At 36.0% G+C, this 25,892-nt stretch overlaps 1 protein-coding gene across 1 annotated transcript in view; it reads right to left on the bottom strand.

The window, feature by feature from the left end:
• Positions 1–25,892, bottom strand: part of LOC126146318 (esterase FE4-like) — a 72,446-nt gene that overhangs the window by 5,711 nt on the left and 40,843 nt on the right. The window contains exons 6-10 of the mRNA XM_049915612.1: positions 17,921–18,120; positions 10,893–11,058; positions 7,747–7,928; positions 2,148–2,280; positions 1,899–2,019 (exon numbers count right to left, since the gene is read on the bottom strand). Of these exons, the coding sequence (XP_049771569.1) occupies positions 1,899–2,019; positions 2,148–2,280; positions 7,747–7,928; positions 10,893–11,058; positions 17,921–18,120 (802 nt within the window). The remainder of the gene's footprint in view (positions 1–1,898; positions 2,020–2,147; positions 2,281–7,746; positions 7,929–10,892; positions 11,059–17,920; positions 18,121–25,892) is intronic.

The raw sequence follows: 25,892 nt of genomic DNA, 5'->3' as shown, positions 1-25,892 counted from the left end.
CTATCTAATAGACAGTTCCATGTATTGAGTTGAAGCATATATAAATTGTGTTCACTCCAATTGATTTTCTTCTTTTAATTAAATCTGATGTAGACTTATGCATTATGATAGTTAGAATCATTCTTAACATTACTGAGTCTTTTGTGTAGCTATTAGGATCTACCTTTATTTTAACTTTTTAAAGTGTAGTTTTGTCCTTACCTATTAATGTGTATTTTGTCTTATATCTCCTCTTTCGAGAGGGTTTTTTATGTGTTCCTTTTGTATAATTTCTAAAAATCTGACATGTCCTACATCCATGCAAATCTCTTGCTGTATTGGATTGATGGGATCTAAATTAATAAATAAATAAAATTGAATGGAATTTGGCACAATACCTATAATGAGGGCATTCAACAACTTGACCAATCAACGCAAAGCCAAATAACTGCTTGCATAAGGCCAGACAGGTTAAGTCACAGACAGGCACAATGAAAAAGACTTGTAAAATATTAAGCTTTCAGATGAAGTCCTTCTTCCAAAACGGGTACCCCGGTGTGAATCCTAAATATTTCAGCAGTCTTCTCCACTGTGCTTTTCTACAATTCAATGCCTCCTCTCCTCCTCTATGTGGCAAGTAGTAATTAATCCTTCCCATATTGCTGTTATTCCATCCAAGACTTTCCATTATTTGACATTATGTAAGTTCATCAGCTTTGGTGTAATTTCTTCAAGAATTTCAGTATCTTAGAAGCAATGGACAAGAAGACATATTCTTTATAGTGTAACTGGAGGCAATTGAAGGTATAGATTAAGAAGAATAAGAGAACACTATAAATTAGAATGTTAATGATTAGAGAAGAAATTAGGCCAGTTTTTAGATGGTTGGTACTCCTAATTGGAGAGACAGAAATTAAAAATACTGTTCAGTTCCTTAGACAGTGAATACTACAATTAGGCACTTGATAAAACATGGAATCAGACTACACAGATTAGTCTAAGAAAATATACTGCTGTGTTGTTATTACTGTAACACTGTACAAAGAAAGTGGAAATTATCAAATTGTAAAAAGAATTAGGCAAGATTATTACATTTTGCAAGAGTATTTATTGTAATTTTAAAGAACTTTTTTGAAATATTTAACTGGGATGAGAGAGCAATTCATCTTACATGATCTTAACTCATAGAAACTGAATTTCTTGTTGACATTGGTTTGTTTGCTTCAGCTACAGAAGAAATTCAACAAGGAACCAAAGAATTGGTTAGAACTAGTATGGTAACAGATTCAAATTTGTTTTGTCATGTTGCAAGTCCTTCTGAAGATACTCAGCTTCTTCATCAGATTAAAGTTTCAAATTTCATTACTTCCAATAAATAGCTCCTATTTATTTCGTTATTTGTTTGCTGGTGTGTTACTTGATATGAAATTATTTTAAGATCTGCAATCTGAGGTAAAATTTTCTTGTTAACAATAAAACCTCGTTTTCAATATCTTCTTTGTTCTGTACTAAAAGATTCAATGCTGAGCACAGGTCTTTATGGCAATACCAATGACTTTCTAATGACACCACAAAGTGAGGTGATCCAGAGGTTAAGGCACTATAATCACATTTAGTAGGAAAGGTTTTCAAAGCCATCCAATTTCAGATTTAATATGCAAGAAGCGCTAACTTATTATAAGGCCTAAGAAAGATCTGCCAGATCTTAAGAGCAATGTGACATATGTTAAATCTTGACAGAAAAGAGTCACACAAATTTCTGACCATATACTGACCAGTTCACCACAAACATATACCGAGAATAATATGTTATTTTCTTTTCTGTACCAGTACTAGTACAGATGTATTCATTGCCGTTTTAAACATTCTAATAGAAAGTATGTGGAAAAACAGTGAATGAATGAAATGAATTACTTTACCTATATTTCACAAAATTTGTCCACAGCTGTAACAACTGCATTGCGATTCTGTATCCAGCAGAATCTGTTTCTAGTGATGTATAGTAACTCATGTATCTTCTGTCATCACCATGGGAAGCACCTGTGCAACACAAGCCATATTTTAAGTTGTAGCTTTATGGAAGAAGCATTCTCAAGTGAAATACTTAAAATTGAAAGAGAAAAATCAGAGGGTGTAACTGACACTTTGAAGTACGTAATATTGTTTACCTGGGAAATCAGGATATGCATTGAGAGGTCCACTGAAGGAAAACTGATAATAGTAAACAGGTTCTGAAGAATCCCTACTCATGTTTCGTACAGTGGTGTCTACTGCTTCCACAATCATAAGATCTGATATCATCTGCAAAAAAATGAGATTTTCCCATATTATCCATACTTTACAATATGAAAAACAGTGAATATGATAAAACAGTACTGGATGTAGTAAAACTTCTGACCATAATTAAATACAGAAGCAAACTACATGTTATTTATATTTGTCACTATTTTAACAATATTAAGAAAAGGATAGTTGCTACTCACCATACAGCAGAGATGCTGAGTTGCGATAGACACAACAAAAAGATTGTCACAAAATGAGCTGTCAGCCAACAAGGCAACAAGGCCTTTGTCAAAAAAAGACAACAGACACACCCACATCCACCCAAACACACACACACACACACAAACTCTACTCACAAACACATTACCACAGTCTCTGGCAGCTGAAGCCAGACAACGATCAGCAGTGCATGATGGGAGAGGCAACTGTATGGTGGCAAGGAGGAGGCTGGGGTGGGTGAGAATGGGGAGGGATAGCAGGACATGGGTGGGGGACGTGGTATGCTGTTAGTGGGAGCATGCAGGGACAAGGTGGAGAGAGGGTAGTGCATCTAGGTGCTGTCAGGTGGGGGAGAGAGGGGGTAGCGGAAATAGAGAGAAGTAAAAAGACTGGGTGCACTGGTGGAATAGAGGGCTGTGTAGTGTATCAGTGGGAACAGGGAAGGGGTTAGATGGGTAAGGACAATGACTAATGAAGTTTGAGGCCAGGAGGATTACCAGATCATATGATATATTGCAGGAAGAGATACCACATGTATAGTTCAGGAAATCTGGTGTTGGTGGGAAGGATCCAGATGGCATAAGCTGTGAAGCAGTCATCGAAATGAAGAATGTCATGTTGGGCTGCAACATCAGCAACAAGATGGTCCGGTTGTTTCTTGGTCACAGTTAGTCAGTAGCCATTAATGCAGACAGACAGACAGCTTGTTGGTTGTCATGCCCACGTAGCATGCAGCACAGTAGTTGCAGCTTATCTTGTAGATCACATGGTTGTTTTCAGAGGTAACCCTGCCTTTGATGGGATACGTTATGTCTATGACTGGTCCAGAGTAGGTGGTGGTAGGAGGATGCATGGGACAAGTCTTGCATCTAGGTCTATTATGGGGATATGAGCCATGAGGCAAGGGGTTGGGAGCAGGGGTTGTGTAGGGATGGATGAGGATATTTTGTAGGTTTGGTGGATGGTGGAATACCACTGTGGGAGGAGTGATAAGGATAGTGACTTCATGTTGATTTACAGGGTGCAAAAGTAAATGTACCATATGCTATATAGGACGATAAGCATTCAACAGAAATGAGAAGAACATTGGTTGTACCTTGAGGGAACGTAGTAAGACTGTTAGTGTTCTCAACAATCATAAACAGTTATCAGATAGAGACAGCAGAACAATCAGAGTGTTTGCTGACAATGCTGTTGTCTACAGAAAAGTATCATTCCTGGATGCTTTCAAGGAACAGTGTAGACAATACTTCATTTTGGTGTAATGAATAGATGCTCTATTTAAATATGGATAAATGTAAGATAATGCCCATAGAGAAGGAAAAGAAACCAAAGGTGTTCAGTTACAACATTAGTGATGAATTTCTGGATTCTCTCAGTGTTTAAATATGTTGATCTCATTTCATATCATTTTGTAGTAATATTGGGATGTATTACTACAAAATGATATGAAATGAGATCAACATATAAAATCAGATTCAGGGAGGGAATCAGAAGGCTTTGAGTTTTTAAGATAATTCTGGGACTGTGTGATGCAGATGATGATGATTAGTGTTTTAGGGCGCACAACAGCGAGGTTATCAGCGCCCGTGTGTGATGCACCTTTAAAGAAAATGCTCATGTAACACAAGTCCAACCAGTCCTAGATAACACTCAAGTTTTTGGGGTCCTTGGAGTTCTGATCTGTGTAACCAATAAAAAATTAGAACACAGATGCTCAGACAACTTAAATGGGAATCTAGGGAAGGGAGATGATGATGATCCTGTAAAACATTTTAGGTAAATTTAGAGAACTTGTATTAGGTGAAACTGTATATCTTATGGCATCATGTTCTGGGGTAACTAGTGATTGAGAGAGAATGTGTCTGTGCACGGAAGCACATAACAAGGATAACATGGGGTGTCCACTACGTAACCCTTCGAACATACAAGGCGTGATTCAGAAGTTTCAAGACTGATTCATTTCTGAGTAGGGGAGCATGCAAAGATTGGTTCCACTGTGTGGGGGAAGTAGTGGGGGGTCTCACAGAATGAACTGAAGCTGCGGCAGTTGCCTCTGAAATCCTGGAGGCTGCACATCACTTGCAGCATGAGTGCATGTCATTGACCTTGGTCGAAAAGTGGGAGAGGTGGAAATGGAGCAGCCATTGGAGCAGAATTATGCGATTAAGTTTCACGTGTGGCTGAACAAAACTGCCATGGAGACTCTCAGTATGATTCAAAAGGCCTTTAAGGAAGAAGCCATGTCCCATGCAATGGTTTTCATGTGGCACAAACATTTCAAAGATGGCCACGGGAATGGTGAAGATGATGACTGCTCTTGGAGGCCATCATCAAGCTGAACAGATCAAAATGTGGAGAGAGTGTGGGAACTTTTAAATAATGACTGTTGTCTTAATGTCAGTGCTCTGACACTTGAGGGATTGAGTTCACTGCATCCACCTAGTGATCAAGGGCGATTGGATTCTCCTCCACGACAACGCGCCCGCTCACCCGCCTCACACCGCTACTGTGATTTTGGTCAAGTCCAACGTGACAACACTGCTGCAGCCACTCTACAGCCCTGACTTGGATTCAAGTGACTTTTTCCTCTCCCTCTGAATCAAGACAGGCCTAAAAGGGAAGCTATTCAACTTCATCGACGCCATCCAGCAGGCTTTGACGAGAGCCCTTGACAGCATGATGCCCAAGGCCTTCCAGAAGGGCTACAAACAGTGAAAGACATGCTGTCAGTGCTGTGTTGATGCTGAAGGATCATATTTGAAGAATTGCAGTCCGCTGTACTTAAATATCTAATAAATTTCTAGTTCTGAGATAAGTCTTGAAACTTTTGAATCACACCCTGTATATTTTTGAACAGTTTGACATGTAATCATCAGCTTTACAGACATATTGACTCTTTAATGAAGTTTACATTAAGGTGACAAAAGTAATGGGATATTGATACACAAATATACAGCTGGAAGTGGTATTGTGTATGCAGGGTATAAAAGGGCGGTGTATTAGCAGAGCTGTCGCTTGCACTCAGGTGATTCATATTAAAAAGGTTTCTGACATGATGGAAATTGAAATGTCAAGTGAAGGCGTAGAAGGTCAAAAGATCAAAGGAAAGCATCATAAGCGAAAAAAAAGAATGCACAGTGATAGGTGGTAGTGATTGGTCCTTTTGAATCACAAGTAGTGCAGTTTTGTTGTCATGAGTATTATCAAGCTAGAACTAAAGAAAATATAAGCAGCAATCAAAAAGTTTCCATGTGAAGGATTTGCTGCATAGTAAATGCATTGTAATGCATCTATGATGTGTGCATATAGGCACTGATTTATAGGCAAGAGATTAGTGTGGCTTTGTGTCTGTCTGATGTGTGTCTAGTAAATTCAGAAACGTGAGCTATGGTGATATTATTACTAAATGTGTCCAAACAGGACCAACATGCTGTTATTACTTTCCTTGCCTCCAAAGGACAAACAATGGTAGACAGATTTTGGAGAGTGGAAAATGTGTACAAAGCAGCATGCTTGTCGGAAACCACCATTATGGAATGATGTGCGAAATTTTGTGCTGGTTGTGCTTCAGCACAAGGTGGCCATCACTGATGTTGTAACACAGAAGTTGTGTAGACTGAAGTGGGACATGCTTGAACACTGATGCTATAGTCCTGATTTCTCCCAATGTGACTATCACGCCTTTGGTCATTTAAAAGAGGCCTTGAAAGGTTGCGGTCAGACCAGAATATGCAGGAGACAGTTATGGACTTCTTCACACAACAGGACATGGTGTTTTATGAAATGGATGAATGAATTTTCTTATGAACAATACTTTTTTAATTGACTTTTCACTCTGGAACGGTAAAATTCTTACTGATATGTTATTGGGGCTGCTTATACTTAGTATATGTTCTCTCATTCTGCACTGAATCAATACTTGGCTGAAGCTGCAATGATCATATGCAGCCCATCTCATTCTGCACTTAATGGCTGAAGTCATACATAGAAATGCTTCATTAATGACTAGCAAAGAGGAAGCTAATATAAAAATGAAAATAATCAATTATTGATATTATAATGTAAAAGGATAGATCAAAATATCTACTCGGGGGCATACGCACACAAAAGGATTTAACTCTTACAAGCTTTCAGAAACATACTCACCAAGGGGAACACACACACAAAAGATTATACTCCAAAAGCTTGTAAAAGTAAAATCCTTTTTTTGCATATGTTCCCCTGCTGCCACTTGGTGAGTGGGTTTTTTATCTATCCAAAGAGAAAGCTAAGACAGAGGAGAAAAGGAACTGCATCTGAAGAACATTCACTAATGATAATGGCCTTAATTTCTTGCAAAATATGAATTAGCACATTTATGAACTTAAACTGTTCTCGAGAGCCAACATACTTGCTGCAGTGGTAACACAGGTTCCCATCAGATCACTTAAGTTAAGTGCTCTTAGGCTTGGCTAGCCCTTGAATGGAGTTTATCTGACTCTGCCAAGCACTGCCGGCAAGTGTGGTGCACTGATCCCTTGTGATGCCAATTGAGGAGCTACTTCACTGAGAAGTAGCAGCACTGGTCACAAAAACTGACAATGACTGGGAGGGTGAGGTGCTGATCACAAGCCTCTCCATATCTGCATCATGTGATGCCTATTAGTTCAGGATGACATGGCGGACAGTTGACACCCTTGGCCTTTCATGGCCTGTTTGGATGAGGAAAGAGAGAGAGAGAGAGAGAGAGAGGGAGAGAGAGAGAGAGAGAGAGAGAGAGAGAGAGTGAGAGTGTGAGAGAGAGAACTGTTCATGATATTAGGCATCATATGAATGCTAGATTTGCTTGCACCTCTGCTCTTGTCGGGATGATATACCTACTCTCTTTTGAAGTAGAAGTTCTATGAAATGTCTGTGGCAGAGTTTCAGTAACTGTTGCTTTGATGGGCACTTTTTAACTTCATCCTCCATCATCACTGCATCATATACAAGAATTTGTTTCTCACAACCATAGCACGCTCATTTACTCTGGAATCCTTGTTATTTATACTGCCTTCTTGCAGCATATGATGATACTGACTGGCCAGTTTGACAAAACTTTTTCAGATACTTTAATTGTTAACATCAAGTAATTTTCTTTTAGTTTAAAATATTAATTTCTGTAAAATTATAATCCATTGAATAATTTGTGGATATCCTATAAACTGATTATTTCTTTCTGAATCATAATGAAAATTAGTTTAAAAATAAACAACAAAAATAATATTAAGGATTTAAACTTACAGTTGCTGTTGTGTCATTTAATTCTAGTGTTATCTCACTGTCTCCATAGTAAAACTGTCGAATCTGTGCTGATACATTCAATTGCTCTTCTCTGGTTGGAAATCGAAGCTCATGAGCAACATAGCCATCAAAGTTATCATTCAAATTCTGTGTACCTTCTTCGGTTCCAAACATCTCATTTTCTGTTAATCAAAAGTAACATTATTTGTATAAATAAATGAAAATTCAGTGTTCACCAGAATATACATGCAATTTCAGCTTATCTTTTACTTTACTGGCTAATGTAGTACTGAAGAGCAATGATGTAGGTTAAAGTCTTGATGCGTTTGAAAGTGTTACTTCACCAGGAAGTTGCAATACAATTTATAGTCTGCTGAATGCTTCATTGAGGAACCTGCATTTAATTTACAGTTACGCTGTTCTCCACCATATCATTTTTCCTGGAATGTTAGCCTAACAGTGTGTGCTAGAGACCTTCTATTGTGTTTAAATGTTTAGACAAATGTACCAGTAGATAGGAGCTTTGAGTCTGATTATTAGGTACAGTTTGATCATGCAACTGCTACAGCTATTTTTGTGAAAAGCAAAGGCCTGAGTTGAGTTCCAGTCTAGCATGTTATCAAGCAATGTAAGAAAACATATATCAGCAACTTTTTGGATGGTTTTCAAGTTTTATAACAGTAATGTAGGTAATCATTTTTTTAACTATAGTTTATGACAGAACTGATATTAGTTTGTCTGGAAGTTCCTAAACAATCTGACATAAATAGAGAAATACCTGCATGTATTTAAAGTGTTGGATTGGTTCTGGGAAGGGTAAGTAAGTTTGAAAAGTCTCTCCATCAACTGGGTTGTGGGTGAGGTAATGGAATGGAGAGAAGGAGATACTAAGGTTGAACACACAGTTACAAAAATTTGGATCAGCATTTATAATTTGCTATTGGTAGAAAAAAGATTTTGAAGGCTGTATTTTACAAAGAAAAAATTTCAACTGTTGGATGAAGATGCTATTCATAATCAAGAACATCAGCATCAAAAAATGAAACTTCATGGCAGATTAAAACTATGTGGCAAACGGGGATTCAAATCAGGGAGCATTGCCTTTTGTGGGCAAGTGTTGTACTGACTGAGCTATCCAAGTCTGATTCACAATCCATCTTCACAACTTCACTTCCACTGTTACCTCATCTCCTGCCTTCCAAACTTCTCAGGTTTGAGTCCCCACAGTTTTAAAATACCAGTTTTCAATTGGTGCACACTCCACTGTAAAGTGAAACTTTAATCTGGGGATTAACATTAAAACTAGCCACATGAATGTCTACTGAAAGTCACATAGGCTGTACACACTACACAGAATAAAGTATCACATACAGATCAGTGGCCAACTACTACTGTATGTAGAAAACGTGTGTGTCAGGGAGGCCTTGAATGATGCTCCATTATTTGGCATCTGCACACCTTGTTTCTTGGTATAGCTGATTCTCAAAAATGAAGAGATTCTTGTCAAGGTTAAAGATAAAGTGGAACTGGATCACAATTTCACTGAATCATGACTGACAGCAGAAGAAAATATCCACTAGTAGACAGGCCATGTGTATATGTATGTTTATATAGAGATGTTGAAGATGAAATGAAACAGATATGGATTTCAGGTAGTTCAGGATGTCATTAGTATCTCTAACACACAAATGATGCTTATGGATAAAAGATTGCATTGTTATGATTCTTAATCTCCTCTCTGTGTGATTCATGATGAAATAGTTCAGTATTGAATGGTTGGATATCTGGCTATTCACCTGTGAACTACTTTGACTGCATTGTTGATGCTCTAAATTTGCAGTTTTACTGTAGGATTCACATACAGTATTTTAATTTTGCTTTCATACCTTCAAATGTAGCTCAGCCTAAGCAAGAAGTTTATCAAACCACAAACATCAAATTGAAATTATTCTCCTGATGGTGTACTATTTCTCAATCCATTTCCCTGCAGTACTTTTGACCTCTTCTATTGCAAAATATATCTTTTCCTATCTCTACTATGCACTATCTCAGCTTCATGATGGGAAAGATTTGCTGTCCACTTGTCCAGCTCTGCTCCAGTAATTTTCAGTATATTGGTTTTCTTTTTGGAAATCTGTTTACTCTGTTCCTACTATGCTTGTTTTTCAGCCTAACCATTGAGTATTTTGAACTTCCCTATCATTTTTTCTGAACTTCCAAATTCACAGGTTTCCAAACCTGCTCTGTTTTATTTCATTCCTATAAACTGCAAAAGTAACCTTGTCAAAGTTTGAAAGACACAAAATCTATGCAATAGCAAAGAATAAACGTTTTAGTTGCATTTATAGTAAAATAATTGCTGTATGTACATTATTTAACCCCCTAACTGTGCTCAATGAACTCAGTTACAGCTGCCTGGTGGGGCTGTGCAGCATACTTAATGAATGGTGCTCAGGCCTGGTGTTGGCAACATTCAGGAGTCTCTACAAAGTGTATTTAGAGTTTTACATCAGCTGATACTTTCACATTAATTTTAAACACTAGGTTGTTAACAACAATAATTAAAGTTATGAACAAATATGCTGAACATTTTATAAGTTCACATTTGGGTACACTGAAACAAATTCTTGAAACATATATTGTCCAAAAATGTTTGTGTGTACATTCGCTCATCCAGTAAAAACTTCCATGAGACTGTCAAAGCAGATCAACTGTAAATGCTTATTTTCATAGTACACATTCCTACTTCCAAAAGCTTTGAATTGCTGACAACTTACAAGCACAGCTTGGTTTGAGAAAATTGCACCAAAATGTGGCAGATTATGCAAGAAAGTGCTGTGAGGCACAGGAGTAACTAGTCAGGTGAGAACAGATAAAGGCACAAGCAACAGTCTGGTCAAGGGGTTGATAAGCTAACTACTAAAAAAAATGTTCTTTAGTGAGAATATACAGCTTTCTGTTTCACAGCAATGTGGATATGCAGAAATTTTCCATTATTAATTGTTAAATTTAATATTACCCTTAAGTTTCCTTTGAGTGCAGAACAGTAGAAATGGTTCAATTTCATTAACTTTTCATTTTACCCAAAAGAAATGTCAACTGTGTTACTGAATGTCATTTTAAATGTTTATATTTTGTTTTCGTACCTTGTGTCCTTATCAGCAATTCATAGTCTGTGACTCCCGTTAGGTAAGGAACATGAGTGTAGCGGTTTTCTGACATTATGACCCATGGCTCTTCTGTCAAGAAGGCATCTTCATGCTCTGGTTCCACGTGTGGTGCCCATACACAGATAAGAGTACTTAATCTATCCTGAAATGCATATTTATTTTATGAATGATATTTACAGAATTTTAACGTTGTTCTACATTTCTGATCTTGAGTACTTTTTATCAGCTTTCATATATTTTTTATAGAGTGCAATAAATAATAAAACAGTAGAACATTGTATAATTTTTTATGTAGTTTATAAATTTATTTGACAAAGAACTGAAGTGATTGTTGGACATACATAAAATGTACACCACATATCACTGATTGCTATATTAATAAACAAAGTATTACACTAATTGAGCTACATTACTATCAAAAGAAGAGGCATTTTGAGATACTACTACATACTATAATGAAGACTCCAACACATAAAGTTGGAAAGAAATTCTATAATGAAGACTCCAACACATAAAGTTGGAAAGAAATTTTATTTGGTTTAAAGTTATTATGAAAATTTTTGTTTTATTAGTGATATTTTAGGCATACTGGTTAGACCATTGCCAAGTTATCTTGTAGCATACACCTTCAATGGCCACCATATTGTACCAATGAATTAACCCTGACAAGCAACACATTTTAAGAATGCTTTCCAATTGACCTCTTTTACTACTAATTCTATAGTGTTCCCAACCTGTGGCTGAATAGATTGCATTAAGTTTGCAGTAACATTACCACAAATATGAATACAATATTACAGTTTAAACTATGACACTAAAAGGGAACCTGAAAAACAATTAAGAACTAGATCATAATATACTTTACAATTGTTATACAACTATAAGACTAATATAATTTGGTTAAATAACAAAGTTGCTGATGTTGTCATGGCTCTGAGTTGTGCTCAGATGGACACTTTTCTATTACCAGATTTTCAATACTGTACAAAAGTTACTCTTCCAATCTAAACAAAATTTTAGTTAAAATTGCTCCACTGGTAACGACTGAATATTGTTAGGTAGTGTATTAAATAGATTTAGGGCTTCCATAGGGAAGCTGATTTGTGTCTTCATTAATCAATATCTTGGCCAGTCTATGTTGTCTTCATTGTGAGCAGTGTGTTAATAACTTATCTTTGTGTGAATGAGGTAGCTGAAAATATATTGGCTGAAAACACTCAGAACTAATTTGAAAAAAAAAAAAAAAAAAAAATTATTACAATGGTGAGCTTTTTGCTTGAGGTAATGATCCTCACTGCTTTCTTTTGAGATAAAAGCACGTTCTTGCAACCTGCAGAATGACCCCACAGAAACAGCCTGTGTCTGATGTGGCTGTGGAAAACTCCATACTCCATAGTACACTGTTAGTAGGTGCTTTTCTTATATTGTAGTTTTTAGTTACCTCAAGTGGTATAGGACTAATAAAAGTTTGGCACACATATATTTCGTGTGTGGTTGTCGCGTTAACTTCGTATCAATGAAAAATTCCAGAAGTATAATGACTGCAGTATCATACAGAGCTCCACTACCATGACCACTGTATATCTTCCTTTGCTTTTTGTCTTCATTAATTGTCATATTGTTCATGATAAAACAGGGATTCTTCTCAATGTACAGGACTTCTACTTGCTGAACAGCCTATAACATAGCAAGCTGGACTCTCCCCACGTGCAGTTATAACACTCCTGCCAGTAATTAAATTTCTTTTTCTTTCTTGATTATCAAGTAAATGTGACTATTCAAATAATGTATATATAATGCTTACCCAAGCCTGTTCACATACCATTCACATTCTATTTCCTGCTTATTAATTATTCATCTGATGGTGTTCATTCCACTGATTGCAGTAGTATATTTACTTTTACTGGAAACTTTATTAATCACTGGGCATTAATAATGTTGTCTAAGAGTAAATATGGCGGAGATGATGGCTAGTTTTGGAAATATAGACACTACTTATTAGAAAGACTGGTATCAAGAGTTTACAGTAATGTGTTTGAATTTTCTGAACCTCATTATCTTACTAGATAATTAATATTAAACCTTACACACCAAAATTTCTATTACAAATTAAGTCATTGAGCCTTTTAGATTCAAGCTTCCACCACTATACTTTTGTTGGCCTAATTTTCCTGGAAAGGTTCACAACTTTTACTAATTAATTAAATTTGTATAAATTAATGCAAATGATTGTAAGTCTAAATGTTGCTGCCATACTCATAAACAGGTAATCCACAGAGTAGACACACAAAATACATGTGTAACTTTTGGTGCATTACTAGTGCAGTACATACATTGTAAATCAATTTATTGCTGTAGCATACAGTTCACTTAAATTAGCAAAATTTAACCTAGCATTTTTTTCAAACTATGGTTTGTGGTAGTTTTTTAAATACTAAAATATTCATACACCAGTCTTTATAAGTCAAAATCCAGCCCAGAATTGTCAGTCTGGCCCTGGAAATCTTAGAGGTACCATCTGTGCTACAGTTTTGGAACTTGTGGCAGTGAGTATTATGTGAAAGTCCCATGCAAGCTCGCATACAAGCAAGAGCTATGTGATAAGTCTGCCATCAGCATTCATTCATGTGACATCTATGTGATGAAGAAGGAGTAATTTCATGAGCCGTATCTCTGTGAATCTCTTTCATCAAAGTTCAGTTCACCCATATTCATCAGCTGTCTAATACTGGGAGGCTAATGTCTGTTTATATTATGGTGTTAATTGCTCCGTGACAACTATATCCTGGGTGGCTATAATTGAACTGATGATGTTCTGAGTGCTGCAATGCACACTGTATACATTGCAGGTATGATCATTAATTGGTGTGCTTGCAGAATATGCTGAGGAAATAGCAGTTTCACTTTATGGCACTAAGTGAAAGTATGGCACAGTCAGAATTTGGTGCAGGTGCAGGAAAATTGGTGGAATAATCAAACACATGACAATGGTGGTACAGTCACATTTATTAGAATATGGTCACAAATTACAGCATGTACTCAATATGGTCTCACAACTCAGCAAAGTCCTGCATCCATAACACAGCATGGTCAACAGTTACATGCAGCATATCCAGTATAATCAGAGTGCTGTGTCATTATATGCTATCCTTTAGATCAGAAAGAGTCTGCATACATCCCTGACTGACTCATTCTTTTAGATAACCAGAAGTCACACAGAATTAGGTTGTGGGATTTGCAAGGCCACACAACTTGAAATTACCTAGAGATGCTGCAGTCATTACCAAAGGTTTTTGAAGCAAATTTTTCATTTTGTAAGTGATATGTAGTGTCACCCCATATTACATGAAAACAGCTGTGTGGATACAGTCACATTCTTGCAAAGCTGGAATCACGTGTTGCACAAAGGGGTCCTTATAATTTTCAGATGTCACTTACATCTTACAGGCCTATGAGGTGTCATCGCCTTCAAGAAAAATAGACTGAGAATGAAGGAACTTGTGAAACCACACTACACAGTCATATAATCTGAGTGCTGTGGATGCTGCTACACAACATGCAATGGAGGAAAACCCCATATGTGACACTTCTTTGGATTAACAGTAGTGTGCAGAGTAAAACGTGCCTTGTCCATCTAAAGAAATTCTCCAGCCGCATGTCACCTACGTTCATCCATGCCAAAAAGTGAAGGGTAAAGTCACAGCATTGTAGTCTACCTTGGTGGTTATTTGGTGCACATTTTGAATCTTGTAGGGATACAAGGGTAAAATGCACCACAATATCTTTTGAACTATTGACCTGGGTAGAGACAGTTCCTGTGACACAGCTGAAGGACTGGGTGCATAATTTGTCCTGCATGTTTGGCTATAGCTACAGAAATTGCAAGTGTTTCTTCAAATTTCTTGAGTATATTCTTTAGCCCATTTATCGACTTTGGGCTTCTTCACAGCTGGTTCTTTCAATGATATTCCAAAGCAGTGCCGCTATAGCTGCCATTCTGATAAAACAGACTTACCATCAGTGCATAGTCTTTTTTCTCAATAGCTATTGAATATTGCACGGAAAACATCACCCTCCTTAACCCTTTTCACCAACAGTCATATTTCAATAGAAATCAACACAAGTTTCCAGATAACAAATGATATACTGACTTCAAAACAGGAAAAATGTCATATTCTGACTGCTTAAAGCAGCAAATTTTTAACTTGTGGCAGAAAGTGGAACTATTACTTGTTCAGCATACTTTGTGAGTGAAGTGATTAATGAACATAACTATGACGTTTCAGCATCCTGCAATGTATATTGCCCATGCTACAGCACTCAGAACACCATCAGTTTAATTATAACCATTGGTACACCTCTGTGCATTATTTTGAATCATTGTTGTACACACTGTGAAATATTTCCCATAAAGTTAATTTAAATGTAATGTGACCAAATTCTTTGATGAGACACCTAAACCAGAAAAGAATTTGCAGGTAGGTAAACTTTCCAGCCTGAACCACATTCTCCCCTTTCAAGAACAAAGTTGTATCATCCATGAAGTGCGAGTAAGCCTGTTAGAGCCTATGTCATTAACAAAAATTAAGAACAATGGAGGTCCCAGATTGGATCCCTAAGGCATACCATATTGTAACTTCTTTTCACCTGAGTCTGCTCTTTGCACTTAAACTATAAATTCAGGTAGGAATCAGAGCCTGTAGAACAAATCTCCCAATACCACATGATTTTAGCTCGCTGAAGAGGTTCTTATGTGGAATACAATCAGATGCCTTATTGTGGCGACAAAGTACCACTGCTATAAACTTGTTGTCTTCAAAGCCCTGACTTATATTTGTGACTAGGTCAAGTACACTGCTGCCATTTTCCTGTTCTTCTGAAATACATGCTGTGTATCATAAGAGTTGATCTCTTATGGACTACATCACCTTGGGCAACACTGATAGTATAGATATGATACTGTAGCTTGACACTTCATGTGGATTTTGTAAATTGGCACTGTGTGTGTTACTTTTAGGAAGCCTGGAAACTCACCGCTTGGAGACATTTATTTCTACTGTCAGTGGTTGAGCAATTTATATGTTGTTGTTCATTAGTTTATCTTTCAATTTGAAATCAGCTCCAATTCTGTAGCTATTATTTAATCCCTTTGTATCCATTTTTTTCAACTGTAAAACAGTTGTGACTTATGAAAGAGATTTGTAAGAAGTTAGCTGAAGTTCCAGCATTGGTGTTACCTTTTAGTGTGTTAAGGTGAAACCAGGCCCTTTTCTCACCTTACAGCATTCCTTTTTCCTTGCCAGTATCTGTTATGAATTTACTTCTGTTTTTACTACTGTGTTTACAAACGTTTGGATAGTAGGCTTCAGAGTGTATTATTAACCAACTTTTCCATTTGTAGCACAATCTTGTACAACAGTTTATTTCCTTTTGCTGTTTCTGCATTGGTTTTGGTCAGTTCTTTTTTTTATTTTTCTACAGTCATATTTCTTCAACCTTCCCACTTGTTCTTCACTTCCTGCCAGTCTGTATTTATGTCTTCTGGAGAGTTTTCATTCATCAGTTTATTTTCATCTGTATTTTGTTTGTTTTCAGTAATGGATTTTGTTTCATTGATGCACTCATTGTTTACACTTGAACTGGATGCCACTTCAGCAATGTTTAAATCTTCATCAATGTTATTTCTCATTGTAACATTACCACTTAATGATTTCATAGGCTTTTTACTTCTTATGATAAGTGATTGTGGAAGGCACTTCTCTTATGCACTCCAGTATTCCATTTGGATTTTGTCTCTGGTTTGTGATTTTTACATGTTCTGTTTTTCTGTGTTATGCATGTCACTCTATTTTCAACCGCCTCTACACAATGTCTTTCCAAGTTCTTCAAAGGCTGAGCTGCTTCTTCACTTTGTGATAAAAACAGTTCTCACCTATAGTATGTAGCAATCACAGTATCTAGTTTTTCTTGTATTTGTTTGTGATCATTGGTAAGTTTTCTCGCCATTTTAAAAAGCAGCAAATTTTATACTGCAGGCATCCAAAGCTGCAGAGTTGTCCGTTGATGAAAAAGGATGCTTCACAAATATGAAATTATCCTATGCAGTTTTACTGTAATGTCTGCAGGGAAGTTCTCATTGTAGATTTGGTTCACATTGACATCCATGGTACATTGAATGCCATCATGTTACTCATTCTTCTATTAGGTACTTTAAAAAGTGTAAAGAAGACAGATGGCTCATACTGAATTATATGTTGTATCAAATAAACATTATGGTTTGAAAAACCCTCTGCAAGTAAGCCTATTCTATTGGTTCCTGCAAATTAGTACAATAAAATTGTGAGTTTTTTATGATTAAGAATACTGTTTGCATTTTCATGAAAATGGTATTATTTTACTTGAAGGTTGTTTGAAATGTATCTCCCAGTTGAATTTCTTGCAAATATTTGCTGCAAAATTAGTTAATGTAATCACTGGAACTAGTACAACATAAATACTGCTCTAACTACAAAGAAAGCTAGTAGTTATTAACACTACAACAAATATTATGAAATCTCAAAAAACTACAGTTTTCATTCTTTTGTCACATGCATACATGAGCAGTACAGTCCCATCAGCTACTCCTCAAGCTCTGATTTGCACATTTAACAGAATAATATTGGAATTTGTTGTCATTTGCAAAAAGTTAAAAAATATCTACATTAAAAGAGGAAAATTACCATTATGATTTTGTTGACATGTAGGGCAACTGTGGATGCAGGTGCTTAATTTCTGTTATAATCTCATTATTAAAATTTTCCCCAGGTAGCTTACGGACACACACACACACACACACACACACACACACACACACACCACAGTACAAAAATGAATGTATAAATGTTTGAAATTAATTACGTATCCATTTTTAACATGAAAACTATATTTTTGGAAGCCCAAGAAGGTTAGATAGCTCTATTGTGTTTGCAAAAGCTCTGGGACTGAGAAAAATGTGAAATAATTACCTCTTCATTTAGTGCGGGGTATCTTGCTTCCACCAGGGCTGCTGCATCAACTGTCATCAGAAATTCCATCAGATCAGAAGAGTTCTGTGCATCATGTCCCAAGTAAGATGTGTAACGATAGGTTCTGTCTGTAGCATTTTTAGAAAATGACCATGGGCAAAGTGCTGATCCACTTTGTGCTATGGCACGTTTGAAAAGACCTGTGAACAGGGAAAAGTACTCATGCACATCACCAGATGTCAATTTTAAATTTTAGTAGTTCATGTTCTGTACCAACACTGTGAAAAATATGCATTCTCTCTCTTTGTTTGTTTCACAGTTTCCTCACAACAAGGGGTTACTGGAATAATGAAAAGGTACAGCATATGATTAACATTTGGTGAATTACAGAGAGAAGAAAATTTTTAGGCTGCTGTGATAAACAACTTTTAACAAGAATATTGCCAATACTGGTACTTATAAAGAGAAATTTGGCGCTGAGTTTAAGTATACCATTGATAAAAATGAAACAAAAAATTAAACTTTGAAATAAAAGGAAAGTGAATTTCAAAAGATGCTGAAAGAAGTTAATACTGATGGCAACAACTTTATAGAAGCAATTAAACATGCTGCATTTCAAATAAAACCATGGAAAACACAAGGAAAGCACATATGGCAGAATAGTAAAAGTGAAGAAGTACTTAGACAATAAATGAATGCTTAGAATGACTAGTACAGTGGGAAAACAAGCAATAACTGAAAAATATATCAGTCTGAGAAGAAGCTTACTGACTAAATTATTAGGCACAAAAGATAGGCTTTGAAAAGGAAAAACTTAAAATTACAGAAAAACACTTTTAAAAATGAAATACAATGGACTATTACAAAACATTTGAGAAATACATGTATGATTAAATTCTACAATCACTATGCTTCAAGAAAGCAAATGGAAAACTTGTATTTAACAATCAAGAAAATTGAAAGCTAGTGGCATATTTTGAAAGGCTATGTGAAAACTGATATGATTAAAAGTTACATTAAACTATTAAAGCACAACAAACCTCAGCTGAAGGTGACCTCACAGCAAAAATTTTAAAAAGCAATAGAGACCTAGGTGTCACTATTATGGAAGAAAAACTAGATCAGGCCTGGAACACTTAAACAATTCCTGGAAATGGGAAGGCTATTGTAATTCACTCACTTCATAAAAAGGGGCGAAAACAGAATCAGTATTTCATTACTACCCTTGGAATACAAAATCTTATCAAAAGCTATTATGGATGTATTAAACCCACAGTTAGATGAACAAACTGGTAAGTATAAGGCTGGATTTAGGAGTAGCAGATATTATCCATAGCAAATTCTAATGATTAAATGTATAATTAGATATCTGAAAATATCAAGTAAAAGGTATGATTTTAAAAGGGCATATGATTCAATAGACAGAGACTTCCTTCTCAAAATCTTGTAATTTGCTTTATGTAAAAAAACTTTGAAAATATTTAAACAAGCTCTTACAGACACAATACAAAAGTTAAATGTTTTGTAACAACTTTTTATTGCTTCTAAATTATATCAGGGGCCACACAAGGAAGTAGTTTGTCACCACTATTATTCAGTTATACCTGGAACATGTTTCAAGAAAATGAAAAGTCAATAAGTACACAAGGCCAGGTAGACTGAAAGAAGTAGTAATTTGTTTGGCCTTTGTAAATGGACTTATAATAATTGATGGAACCTCAGAGCATGCAAAGTAAAGACTACAAGTTCTGAAGGTATATGGCTATAATTGGAAAAGACAGAATGCATGACCAATGAAAGTAACCTTCTAAGAATAAAAAACGAAAAAGAGAAGTACTGCATCACAACATCAAAACACAGAAAATATAAACATTAAAAGTGAAAAAGAAGTAATTAAAAACGGGAGTGAAAAAACTGAAAACCGCATATGTGAAAGTGACAAGTCTGTACAATAAAATATGTTCTTATGAAGATCTTAAATTAAGGCATTATATCAAGATTGTGAGACAAGAAGCCATCTGTTGGCCAGAAAAATTACTTTTCTCTGGATGCAAAATGGATTTGTAAGATTTGGAAAAGATAAAAAGAATACTATTGCCAAAAAGTATCATGTCCAATTGAGAATAAAGATGGCAACTGGGTTTTGAAGCCAAATAAGGAGATATATTCATTTTGCCCTAAGATAGCAGATAAGACCAAGAAAAGACATATTGTGCTTAGAGCACAATATTTCTTTTCTTGGTCTTATCTGCTATCTTAAGCTATCTTAAGACCAAGAAAAGACATATTGTGCTTAGAGCACAATATTTCTTTTCTTGGTCTTATCTGCTATCTTAGGGCAAAATGAATATATCTCCTTATTTGACAACAAGAGAGAATGAAGGATGACGGACAAAAAATGATGACCCACACATTCTCCCAAAATAGGTAAACAGACAGAAAAACTGGATAATCAGGCGCGACAAAAAATTACTTAGAAGAAAAGCAAATTGAGCAGATGACTTACTCAACAGAGTCAAATTCAGACTAGAAGTCAAGAAACTCAAAGATTTTTAGGAAGGTAAAAGAAAAAGAAAACAGCTGGAATGAAACGGTCAGATGAAGGAAAACGAGGTCATTCTGAGGAAATGAAAGCGATCTAGAGAAGGATGAAGCAAAAGAGAAATAAATAGTTATCTTGATGCGGTTCTTACTTGACCTGGAGCAAGATATGGAAAATAAAAAAAAAGGAAACTCTCTCTCTCTCTCTCTCTCTCTCTCTCTCTCTCTCTCTCTCTCTCTCTCTCTGTGTGTGTGTGTGTGTGTGTGTGCGTGTGTCTGTATGTAAGAAAAAGAGAGAGAGTATTTGAACATGCTACATTAGAAGAAACCTTCTCATCCAGTATGGGAAGTCTCCCCTGAAGTGGGTTGTGGCTGACTTTTTGGAACGCTAACCCTTTTTCTAAATATCTCCAGTCCTTTTCCTTCATGCCTCATCCTTCCCCTTTAGCTGTCCCACCAGAAACCTCTGGCTCCAATAACTTGCATATGTGAAACCTTTTTTATGTGTGTGTTCTCCTTCCACCATTTGGTGAGTAGATATTTTTATCTATCCAATTACATCATATTGTCAAAAATCAATTATTTTCGTTGTTCTGTATGTCAGGTAGGAAAGGTGTTGCTTCTAATCATCACTCTGGATGAAAACGGATTGTTTAAAGATGAATGGCTAAAAAATAAAGTATATTTTGGAGTGTTGAACATCAAATGAAAATGTTAAGTATTTTATTTTTATGTAGGTGATTTGAACATATCTGTGTTATTCTGAGCTGTGAGTTTTAACACCCTATCTTTGGATTTGCTCTTTAAATCCCATTTTCCTATCTTCCATAATATAATGGCTAATTCAAGGAAAAAGAATGTGTCAAGTTTTGTAAGTATACATTTATTGTCCTTGACAATATTTAAAAGTTATGGATATGGTATTATTCATTTGAAACAGTCTCAGTTAATGGAGATCTATAACACTTGTTGGAATAAATTGGTTCTAAATCAGCCTGTTATCTTTCTGGAAAGGGTGAGTGATGTGGAAGATTAATTTAAGAAAGTAAAATTGTGTTCCTGATGGTATAAGGAAGTTCTTACATATATTTAGAAAGTGCATTGTTTTATATGCAGGTGTTCTTACCTTGACCATGAGATTCTCAGTTTTTTAGTTAGTAAGTAAGTGTTATGTTCCATAGACCATTTGTATGGGTAATCATAAGGACTTGGAATGAGTCATTAAAATAATTACACATTCATATTGAAATACGGTTACATGCTGCTAATTTACAAGTATTTTAATAATATTTATTTTTAATTGTTTATCTTATTTTAAATACAGGTATAAGTTAATAATTCCCTACCATCACCTTTTAATTATTACAGTAATAGAAATTCCTCTAAAGAATAGATGAAGTTATCAAATATTCAGTTTGGCTTCAAATTTAACTTTCCCGTCTGTCATACATTTTATGCCATTGAGTAAGTGATCAGAAGTTTTGTTGTCAATGTTGTACAACCCTTTTTTTGCTAAAGACAACCTTAGTGTGAAGTACTGAATGTCATTTTTATTCTGGTATTTTAATTATGTACCTCATTGTTTTGTTTTGAACTTAAGTGGATTATTTATTACAAGCTTCTTGTGGAAATATATTTATGGTGAAGCAGTAATCAAAGTTCCTACCTCCTTAAACGCACGTTTGGAAGGTGATCATGGCTGAGTACCACATATTGTTGTTACTGTATGGTCTTGAGCAATAAAAACTTTTCTTTCTAAATGTGCTAGGTGGTGATTTCTGTAGATAAATTCATAAACATAGTGGCAGTTGTACATTCATAAGAAATAATATAAACTTCATAAATTCCTGTTGAAATAATGAAGGAAGAAGATGTAGACCTAGCAGGAGCTGAAATAGTGGACTCTAAACTTGTCATTATTTATTTATACAGAGCTCCACCTGGTGACATAAACACTTTCAAAAAATTTTGGAATATTCACTTAACAGACTAACACAAAGAAACAGGAGAGTTATTCTATGTGATGATTTTAATATTGATTTTTCCAAGGACACTAAAGAAAACAATGAATTACTGAATCTCTTGCAAACTTTTAACATGAAATCTACCATAATAACAGCAAATTATATAACAAAGACTTCATTTACCACAGTAGTGTTTTGAGAATTTCCGCATAAATTCTAGAACTACTCAGCCTTCTACTGTCTCTAACAGCACCAACAAGTACTTGTCAATCATGCTAAGGAAGTTGTAATATAAGAACATGGCAGTCCCAAGGAACTTCTGTGTTATAACTTTGACTATTGTACTGATTAAAAAAACAGTTGTGTTGAAAAAAGATTTTTAGTAACTTTTAACACAGATGTGCTAGAGGCAAGACTTCTTCATGATTTCCATGGTTGTTGAATCAACTATGTGGTAAATGTATCTTAATTTGTGTCTCATGTGAGACAACATGGCCGGCCGAAGTGGCCGTGCGGTTCTAGGCGCTGCAGTCTGGAACTGCGAGACCGCTACGGTCGCAGGTTCGAATCCTGCTTCGGGCATGGATGTGTGTGATGTCCTTAGGTTAGTTAGGTTTAACTAGTTCTAAGTTCTAGGGGACTAATGACCTAAGAAGTTGAGTCCCATAGTGCTCAGAGCCATTTGAACCATTTTTTTGAGACAACATGGGTGACTTACAAGAAGTCTAATGTTTATGTGAGAAATGATAATTTTGTTCTTTATGGAATTTGAAATACACCAAATGTGAACTAAAAGTGTTCTTTTAGTACCTACTTATTTCATGAGTAGAGAGAGAGAGAGAGAGAGAGTGAGTCATATATATTACTTTAATTAGCATCATTTTTCGGAGAAGAAGTCTTTGGAGACTTACATAGCCAGCTATCCAGAGAATAAGATCAACTATGTATACTAAGTAAGTCTACAGGAGTAAAAGAGGTGATAAGGTTGCAATCCAATTTAACACATTCTTGTTATTAAAAACATTAGACCACCATTGATAAGATATTTGTAAATGTAGAAATGAACTACAAAATATAAACACTAAACAAGGGCTTTGGGTATCACAAAGCTGAAAAACTCTCTCTGAGTGTGGAAAGTGAGCTGCAATTGCAACAGTGCCTAACAGCCACTGGTAGAAACTACAGTGATGAAAATATACATCACTTTCTTCAGTACCTGAGCAAAGATCACTGGAAAGAGAAATATAACTGCAAACACACTTTCTCCATTACATGAGCAAAGAACACTGGAAAGAGATTTACAACTGCAAACACGCAGATGGAAAATTTAATAATTTTATTAGGAATTTTTCCTAGTATTTTGAATTGTGCTTCCCTGCAACACAGAGCAAAATGTACACAAGGAAAACAAAAAATAAAGGGATCACTTCTGGGATTCTGGTATCCTCAAAGAAAAAAATATTGCTACACAGGTTGTCTAAACAATTCATGTCACCATGATTTGAGACTTATTTCAAAACCTATAAAAAGATCTTCAAAAATGTCAAACAAGAAAAAAATAGAGGCAAATGATACTATATAACAAATTTCACCAATAAGATGAAACCCATATGGAATACTGTAAGGAAGCAAACTGCTGCAGAGCAGACAGATTTCCATTATATTAACTGTCTAATGAAGAAGTGAGCTGTGCTAACTGACCCTACAAAAATTTCAAGTAAATTGAGAAACTTCACATCCTTGCACACAGCAAATAGCATTTCTCAGTCATATTTATATCCTCTCCAAAGCATTTGATGTCATCAGTCACAACATCTTGATTAGGAAACGTGAATCTATTGTTATTAGGGGCTCAGCTTATGAATGGATAAAATTATATCCCCAAAATCGAGAGCAGTTAGTTGAGCTTGCAATCCAAGAACAGAACAAGGTAAAGTCCTGTTGCTCAGAAAAGTAGAGAATTAAGTACAGTGCACCAAAAGGCTCCATTCTAGAACCAATTCTATTTTTACTCTTTGCAAATGACTTGGTATCAACCAGTCCAGACCATACTTACATAAAATTTGCAGATGACACAAATGTGATAACAAAATGAAGGACCACAGAAGAATTACTGCATGAGATTAAAAGTGTGCCACCCACATTACAGACTGGTTTTATGGAAACAATTTAGTAACAAAAACAGAAAAAAGCAGTTACAATGTACTTACATAAAGGGCAAAATGTATGTCCACTAACACCAGTCATCAGCTTGTTTACCAGAACCCTTGAAAATGTAAGCTCTAAAAAATTTCTTGAAATACGGATCCAAGAAGATCTAAAATGGGTCTAACATGCAAAATATATTACAAATAAATTGAACACAATTTGTTATTCCATCAAAATTCTTTCTGGTTGCACATCAAAAGAGACACTAAAAATATACATATTGCCCAGGCAGAATCCTTACTGCAATATGGGATAGTCTTTTGGGGAAAGGTATCAGTTAGTATTATTTGTTTAATATGCCAAAGAGTCATAGAAAATGCTGCCTCTAGAAACTCATGCAAGCCCCTATTTTAATAAACTTCACATCCTTGCAGTACCATGTCTAAATACACACATAAAAATAAAGTTTTGCATCACCCCACTTCCCAGAACTCCTGAAGATAGACATTGACAGTGGATATTGTATCACAGACACATCCCATTTGGCTGTTCAGAGATGCCACCAAAGCTGCCCAAAAGTTTAAACAACCATGCATGAGTAGCACCTATTAGATGGAGGGGGTCTCCCAGCCAATCAATTCCAGTCATTCCATCAGGAAGGAGATACACAGCTCGTGTTGTCTGTAGTTCAACCATGCCTAGATGGTCAATACTGTAGTTCAATCATGTTCACATTGTTACTTTGTGTCAGGAAGGGCTCTCAACAAAGGATGTGTCCAGGCGTCTTGGAGTGAACCACAGCGATGTTGTTTGGACATGGAGGAAATACAGAAAGACAGGAACTATCGATGACATGCCTTCAATGCCTTCTCTCAGGCCACTCAAGGGCTGCTACTGCAGTGGATGACCACTACCTAAGGATTATGTCTCAGAAGAACCTTGACAGCAATGCCACAATATTGAAAAATGATTTTCATAGAGCCACAGGATGTTGTGTTATGACTCAAACTGTGCGCAACAGGATGTGTGATGCACAACTCCACTGCTGACGTCCATGGTGAGGTCCATCTTTGCTACAATGACACCATGCAGTGTGGTACAGATGAGCCCAACAACAAGCTGAATGGACTGCTCAGGGCTGGCATCATGTTCTCTTCACCTGTGAGTGTCGCATATGCCTTCAACCAGACAATCGTTGGAGATGTGTTTGGAGGCAACCCAGTCAGGCTGAACACCTTAGACACACTGTGGCACTATGTGAGGACAACATATTGACTGGTAGTCATGGAAGGTGCCATAACAGCTGTACAATATGTGAA

Source organism: Schistocerca cancellata, chromosome 2 (assembly GCF_023864275.1).
Source record: "Schistocerca cancellata isolate TAMUIC-IGC-003103 chromosome 2, iqSchCanc2.1, whole genome shotgun sequence".
Taxonomy (NCBI): Eukaryota; Metazoa; Arthropoda; class Insecta; order Orthoptera; family Acrididae; genus Schistocerca; species Schistocerca cancellata.
This window is presented reverse-complemented; position numbering and strand designations above follow the sequence as displayed.